Genomic DNA, 8396 nt, shown 5'->3' with positions numbered 1-8396 from the left:
TATATAAAACTTTTATTTGACACTAAAATTATTATAAAGATGATATTTCACAGCTGAGAGCGTTGAAATGGAAAACGTTCTTCATTCCACATCTCGCCCAGTGGTTTCTGCTGGGGTATGGAACTGTCCCGTAATTACATGAAGACCTTCCGGATAAATCATTTTCCCATCTATCGTTGATTACTGCTTTCAACTCAAACCAACCATTTTCTGTTTTATCGCAATCCATGTCAATATCAACTAACCAGTAATGTTCACCATAACTGAACATGAAGTAAAACATTTTTGGATTTTTTTTTTATAAAATAAATATTTAATTAGTTAATGTAATAATAGAATAATTAATTAGAAAGAGTGAATGACCACAATATGATCACAAGTGCCGACGGACGCCTAAATTTTAACAAGTGTACGCAACTGCACACGAATGAAATTTTAATGCGTTCTCGTCACGAGGGATCATGTTTTGGTTAATCACGATAACAAATTGATTATCCTATTTATTTTATAGATTTCCTGCATTATCCGTTGTCTTCAACATAAATTTTGTGTATAGAGTATCGATATTCGTGTTGTGATGTTTTGGCGGGAGAAAGTGCGTCAGTGAAATAAGCGCATTTATTTCATTGAGTGAATTATCGAAAAATTTTTGATATTCGGTAAATCACGGCTATCTATATAATAAAATGCTGTACACAATGCGTTTGTTTTAAGTTATTATCTGCACAAAATGTGTATCCGTAACTTTTATGGTACATTTTGTAATGTTGAATATATAGAAGACAAGCATTGTACATCATATATGCATTTAGTCCGCGAATCTTTTGACTAATAAAATAATTTTGAAATGCATGTTTTCAAGTAATCAAGGGAACCAAGGTTCTAGCGGAAATCAAAAGAAATTTATCCAGGGACAAAGACCAGACAAGGAAAATAGACATACACAACAAAGAACATTAAGTAACTAAAATAATACACACAAAGTAACGAAATGAAATGAGCAACTCGGACTCCACTAAAACCTGTGAGCATGGACCAGGTGCACCGGTAGGGCAAGTTATTGCACTGGTAATGTCTGAGAATCAAAATAATTATTATGAACATCAAAGTCTGTATGACTTTTGTGTGAATTTACATGTTATCCTATTAATCAGTGTTGATATACATGCGAAGCTTATGACAATGCATGCGTTAGTCTTAATTACTATGGATATGTATAGTTACGCATTTAGTTCGTTGTATCCCGGATTACCGGGTTTGTTTGTAGTCCATACTGCAGGTGTTCCATGAGCTTGGGCGCCATTATAGTCACCTTGACCTGGTTCCGGACCATACCAATCTAGGTAGGAATCGCCTTGTCTCCACGCATTATACTTCGCATAATGACTTCCAGATCCAAGATTATGGCTTTTAATCGGTATAGCACACGCGCTACTTGAAGCCGTATGCTGACATCCTAAACGAACAAACATCTTCTATATTTTTGGGGGGTATTTTAATACGCTTCAGTTTTTCCAAAAACGACATACTAAGGGTTGGCAACATTTAACAAAGATATTGTAATATGGAAACTGTCTTCCAAATAACATTACACGAGTAAAAATACAGAAAATGTTTACAATTTCATATTTTACCTCTACTGATATCACTATAACTTTATTTTTGAATGTTGAAAAAAAAGAATGAGCTGTTCCGTTTCATACCCTGTCTGTGACTTTCGTCGATGCCACCTCTAATGAACAAATCCTGGCCGACTGATGTTCGCCCCTCGAATAGTATGACAGTTCTTTGAAAACCCGCAGGAGCTGGACCATTTGTTGCTGAAACTTCCCCGCCTCCGCCACTTGTTCCTCCATTAGTACCAGAACCAGATCCAGTTCCTGTGCTACTTCCGGTGGATCCAGAATGAACTCCTGAATTTGAGGGTGACGAAGGTCCACCTACAAGTTGAGCATTTTGGTACAATATTTGTTATATATAAAATACAATGCATACAAATTCCTTCTGTTTACCTATGCAAGATTTAATTATTACTGTATAAATTATAAAAGTTCCGTCATTTGAACGTATACTCGAGAAATTATTTCCCACTTCAGGAATAAATGACTCATTGAATATAGAATTTAACTCGATTAATGCATTACCGAATATTGTTACAATATAATATTCCCTTTGTTGTGTCTTTGTCATAAGATATACACAAAAATTATTAAAAAAAATAAATAAACTAGGATTTATGTCTTACCCACGATAAAAGCTAATACAGGTTCTTCGTTGTTGTCTATAACAATTCGTGCGTTACCACTGCTATCAACAGTAATCTTTTTCTTGCAGTCACTTATAAGATCACAATATTCCCCAGCTGGAAGACCTGTTTGTAAAGTTTCATCCATATGTCCTTGTTTAGCCATTGCAAAAAATCCCTTATCGCCCCTTGCAAATGATATTTGATCATTTACACTTCTGAAATGTTTCTTCGTTGTTCCTACAACGGCATTTCGGAAAGCAGCCATATTGCCAATCGGATTCCATCGGTGCTCACAGACCCATCCATTTCCACATGTACCATCTCCATTTATAGTTACATCTTTAATGCTGTAATCACCATTGTGTGGCGGTCCTTGTGAAGAATCATCCCCGAAATAATAACTACTCATGACACGTGTAAAACCGTAGTCATTTGCCAACATAAAAGCTGTTGCCATTTTGTAATCGCGTGGTCGTTTATGGGTTACCATGTTTCCACCTCCACCATGTCCTCTTTGGTTGTCATGGTTATCGACAAAAATCAATGCATGCTCGGGGTCTGTCATTCCCCACCCAGGATCATAAACGCCGCCAAGTTGTCCAAAGTTCTGTACACCTTGAGCAATTTTTTGACAGAATCTGAATTCGGTCACTCGACCATTTGGATAATATTCATTTACTTTGATTGCGCCATCATTTTGATCAATCACCTCGTGATAAAAGAAAGGAGTTCCCCCTCCTGGAAGATTCTTAGTGAGTTTCTGTATTGCTAGAATATCACCGGGCCACATGTGCTTTGCAGCATCAACTCTAAACCCTGCCACTCCGAGGTCAATAAGATGGTTCAAAAACCCAGCTATTTTGTTTCGAACATACTGTTGACTCTGATCAAGATCAGTCAACCCAACAAGAAAACAATTCCGTACATTGTTTGGATCTCCGTAATTGTTCACGTTCCCGTCATGAGATGGGCATTTACTTTTGTCGTTGAAGTGCTCTCTAGAAAAGGGAACCCCAGGGAAGTCGTAATTGTCAGAGTTGAAGGATGTTCCTCCAGTACCCTTCCCTGTGCGTCCTAGACCAGCCATGTGGTTAATTACGATGTCGACATAGATTCTGAAAAATATCATATTGATATAAGGATAACCCTTTCATTAATTAAAACGGGTAACTGAATAATGTGAAAGTTCTTTAATTCGTGGATACCAATTTCCGTGAATTAGGGAAGAAAAACAAGTTCGTGAATTCATGAATTCATGTATATTGGCAAAATTTAACTACCCAATTAAACAATACAATACCTTTGTCTTGCTTGTGTTGCGCCAGATTGTGTGAAATAAAACACTATTTTTTTTTAAAGTATTTAAAGGTGAAAATACCAAATTTGAAAGGAATGAATGTTTAAAAATGTAAATTTTTGGAGGACAATTTTTGTTAAGTGGCAATCCCTGGAAGAATTTTTTTTTAATGATTTTGATGATGTTTAACTTATATAAATTGCTCTTCGTTGATTTATTGCCGTTCTCTAATGAAACACATCGGTGTTAAACTTAAGTGTTATTAAAGAAATCGATTTGTTCACTTGTTCGAAAATGATGAAATGGAAAATCTAAATTGTTTTGTACTCATTTGTACGCATTCTCTTGGATCTTACTCTAAAAAAGACGAAAAGTTAAAAAAAACATTGTTGATTTTCTCTATTTTTGGTCATCAGAACTTACTTAATGCGTTTGTCATGTATGTACAGCTAACAATTTGACTTCATGACAACATCAGTAGTAGTCTTTAGGTAACGAGCTGGCCTCGAGTGGGGAAAATTGTGGGTTCGATTCCTTGCCAATCAAGTAAAACGATAGACCAAAAAAGTTATATTTAACATAAAACTAAGCACGTGGCATATACTGAAAGTAAGAGTGAAACGGGGTTGCTCAAAGGTAAATATATCCGAGAGGGTGTCATGCTTACCTGTACCTAGAGCCCAATATCCTACAGGAGTGATATGCCTACTTTTGCTCAAAGTCATCCGATAGGGTTGACATGCGTGACTGTGACCGGAGTCCAATACATCCGAGAGTAGATACATGCCTACCTATAGATTGTCCATTCTGTGAGCTATAAACACCCAAATCCAAATAATTTTGTCGGACAAGGTTAATAAGTTACTGTATACCTTACGCCAACATTTTTGCATCTGTCTATCATGTCCTTGAATTCAGCCTCAGTTCCACTTCTCGACGCCACCTTGTAGCTGACTGGTTGGTAACGTTCCCACCATGGTCTTAGATATTCTTTGGTAATGACAACATTTTCGTGTACTGGAGAAGTCTAATGAAAAAACGAAATTTACGAAATGTAAAAGCATGGAATGTTTTTTTTGTAAACAGACGTCTAATTTTTCCAACTCCTGACGAAAAAGTTAGCATAAAGACGAATATTTCTGGGTATTCAATACTAATAACTTAGTGGTGTAAATTGGGGTATATATTTTCCAAAATGAGACGGTACCAATTTATTCAAAATGTGTTTTGGAAGATTTTTAAAATATATTTCACTCAGAATAACATTGGAATTTCTTGAACGGTAACTTAATCATTTTTTTATGGAAAATGAATTGCTATACGATGCAGACAGATATTTGGCTGAGATCTTTCAAATTACAGATATCGCTATGAACTTCTTGTTATTATGCTGAACGACTTAAGATAAAAATCTGAGAGATTATATGTATCTAGACCATACCTGAACACCACAGAAACCCTTCTTCCCGAGGTATCTTTCGCATTCATTTGCAATATCAGAGAACTTCCATTCAAACAGATGAACTATGACCTGTTTTCCATCACAATGGGGATCTGTGTAATCTGATACAACTAAAAAAAACAACAACAAAAAGAAACAAAAGCTGAGTTTTGATACAAACATAAGACAATTACATATTATTGTAAACATTGATTTTCGCGGTTGCTAATCTTTGCGGATTCTGTGTAATGAACATATTCGTTGGTATCCATTTTTGTGGTTTCAAAAAGTAAATAGTGTTATATAGTTTAAAAAATAAATTTGGTGTGTACTATTTCCGCGTTTTTCTGTACAAAATTAGTACGTTTACAGTATTTGGCACTTACATTTGTGTAACTTATCGGTAAATGAAGAGAAAATTAAATCGATTCGGTCACTTATTTTATATTTATTTTATAGATTGCAGTGATTTGTCGAATGTTCCCAGTGTAATAAGTTAAAAAAATTCACAGGTGAAATAAATTATGTAATTTCACTATCCGACCTTCTCCCGACAAAAACGTCACATCATGAATATCAACCCGTCAATCACGAATATTATGGATTATGTTTTAAATAAAAACGAATTACTAAAATCTATATTAAAGAATATTCAATTGCATATCGGGAACAACCATAATACAAGGACTCGAAACTGCTTGAATATTGAACTCATGTGTGCACGGAACGTGTCTAGCGTACATGTTGAATCTGGCGTTCTTCGGCACTAGTAATCATATTTTGGTTATTCACTCATTCAAAATAAATAGCCTATTATAACTCTACAATTTCGGTATCATTTGTTCCTAAACAATCATGTTTCTATCCTTTTGGATTTCTAATTTTGGTAGATATGTTAATTAATGTATATGATTCCTTCCCTTAGCCCTCTTACAATATCCCTAATGATTGTGGCCATTCAAGAATTACATTAATTGACGTTTGTCTATTGCCTAATAAAATTTATTGCATAAATTGGCTTGATCAGAAAAGCATTTATCATTTGTTCAACTTCAAAAGTCAACTTGTTCAACTCTCAGTTTAGTGCTCCCATGAATACACTATGGAAAGCATGCGCATTGAATACCGAATTTTTTTTCGCAAGATATTTATTTTCGCTTATTTCGTGATATAGAAACAACGCAAAAATATATCGTCGATAATATGCCCCTTTATCATGAAAAAAAGATGTAAGACAGAATGTCATTGCTCAAATAAAGAGCACCAAATTGAGTTTAAAATCTTGAAACGTGAAAGAAATCTAATCTTAGCTATAGTTTATATTAAGTTCATTGGTTAAATGTAGCTGCAATATTGATGCTTGCGCGATAGATGTACATGGTCCATGCTCCTTTTTGCTGGTATGTTGCTGATTCCGGTTTAAGCACATTATGATCATGCAGATAGTAGTGATTCCAAATGTTATTAGTTTTCTTTATACTGTAAACGCATCCAAAACGCCACATTTCAAATTTAAGAAAAAAACCAAGTGAAGCATTACTGTATACATTGTTTAAGGATTTTATATCTCGTATTTGGAGTAGAAAACGTAAATCCTACCAATTTTAGATAACGATCTGTTTTTTAATTGTCTTTTACAAACATCAGTTTCAAAGTATAATCACAAATACTGAGACTGTTTTAACATTCTTTCATTAAGTAATGGTTTTTATGAAGGACAGACACATGACTGCATTTCATAAGCACTTTACTCCTGCATTTCCTAATAGGGCCAAACATTGCATTAAACCGAACCCCCCTCCCCCCACACTTGCAGTAACACACGTTGGAACGCATTTTGTTCTCACTTAAGAATTGAATGAAAACCTACCTGAATGCGTAATAAACAATAGAATCCAGGCGGCCAACATGGCGGAAGCGTCCCAAATTTTGTCCTGTATAAATGGAATGATTGTACAACCAGACGGGAATTTAGCAATTATACTCGTCTTCTTATCTGTCAGAATAACCTTTGATAAATTTCAAGAGGACTTTGACTTTGAAATATTTCCTGTTGTATTGTGATTACGTTATCATAATCAAATTTTGAATTTAGATATTCCTGTGGTAAAAAGTGCTATTTGCTTGATACATGCATTCAGGATTGTACTGATAATATTACATCTTTTCAATTTCAATATAACGGTTTTCGCCTACCGATTCAACTTTCCAATAAAATCAAACCCCTTCACAGATTCCAAATTTCATTTAATATACTTCCGTCTCAAACTCCCCGTCTCCAAATGTCTTTTTCTTAGTTTCCAAATACCACCGGAATCATAAAAGTTCGTCATTATACGATTCATTTTTATAACCAGTTTCCCGTTTGCCTTTTTATATCATTCTCAATAACTGTTTTCTAATAGAATGTCTTGCTGTTCACCATTTCAGATTACCCCTTGAACCGTTCCCATTCACTAGTTCCCTGTCCCCCTTTGGAATTTTTCTCCCTTGATTAATATACCCCTGTTTTAAGTGTATGACACGAAAACAAAATGTTTTGATATATGATAAATTACATGTGCCTTTAACCAAAATCGGCAATTGTATATTTCGTGACAGAAATCACGCGTTAATTATACAAGTTATTATTACACATAAATTTCATCTGTAATGGTTACATGAAAATTAAGTCAGAATCACATGACTTTATTATCTATGCGTACCTATTTACCATTTCTGGTTAATGTTTAACATTATTCTTTAATCCCAATAGGAATAATAAAATATTATTTATATTGTCACATAGAAATTATTTTCGTTCACCAGTTACCCAAATGCGCCATTCTCATGCATATGTTGTACATCAAGTCACTGTAGTCCTCCATTTCCCATTCAATGGTTTCTATTATCACATTATTCCCATTCATTTCATTTTCATTTCCACTCCAAAGTCACCACCGCCCATTTTTAACATGTCATTAATTTGTGTATTTACCATGTAAGAACGCTGTTATGCATATGCATCTCTACTTAACCTGTTACACAAATTTAACTAATAGTATCTGTTTTGACCAGGTTGTTAATTTTTTGGGGGAAAAGAAACTTTTAAAAAGATTTTGCGTGTTTACTTGTTTGTACTGTAAAAAAATGGTTAATTCACGCTTTTGTTATTTGTTTTTAATTCTATTGGACAAATTTTCGAACGTTGATATTTTCTATTTTGAATAACATAAATAGTATCTGAAAGATAATACATAAACTATAGGCTGTACATAGCCAAAATCACTCAGCTGGGAAAATCGGAAATCTGGTGGTGATATTTCCTATCAGAGAGGGCACTGTATCACAAAGCTTACATCAGAATTATGTGCATATAAGTCCTATTGGTCTGTTAACGTGTACGAAAGTTTTACGAGTATATAATAAAA

At 34.5% G+C, this 8396-nt stretch overlaps 1 protein-coding gene across 1 annotated transcript; it reads right to left on the bottom strand.

Annotated features, from left to right (window-relative positions):
• LOC148605792 (alpha-amylase-like) lies at positions 1-7007 on the bottom strand. The gene is made up of 7 exons (XM_088549235.1): positions 6857-7007; positions 4987-5117; positions 4418-4572; positions 2246-3363; positions 1704-1940; positions 1225-1456; positions 1-263 (listed from the first exon to the last, which is right to left on the bottom strand). Exons 1-7 carry the CDS (start codon positions 6894-6896, stop codon positions 32-34), a joined length of 2145 nt encoding a protein of 714 aa, XP_088405361.1. The 5' UTR covers positions 6897-7007; the 3' UTR covers positions 1-31.
• Between the last annotated feature and the right edge of the window lie 1389 nt (positions 7008-8396).

This window comes from Perna viridis, chromosome 10 (assembly GCF_037379345.1).
Source record: "Perna viridis isolate PV_CMFRI_1.1 ecotype Kerala chromosome 10, ASM3737934v1, whole genome shotgun sequence".
NCBI lineage: Eukaryota > Metazoa > Mollusca > Bivalvia > Mytilida > Mytilidae > Perna > Perna viridis.
Note: the sequence above shows the minus strand (reverse complement) of the source record. Positions and strands in the feature narration are given on the sequence as shown.

What these genes read in the sequence shown, in the direction of transcription:
- LOC148605792 (XM_088549235.1), bottom strand. Translation starts at nt 6,896, where the DNA reads ATGTTGGCCGCCTGGATTCTATTGTTTATTACGCATTCAG. An exon ending in ATTGTTTATTACGCATTCAG is followed by an intron (nt 5,118 to 6,856) that starts GTAGGTTTTCAT and finishes TGTTTTTTTTAG; the next exon opens with TTGTATCAGATTACACAGAT. An exon ending in TGTATTAGCTTTTATCGTGG is followed by an intron (nt 1,941 to 2,245) that starts GTAAGACATAAA and finishes CTCAACTTGTAG; the next exon opens with GTGGACCTTCGTCACCCTCA.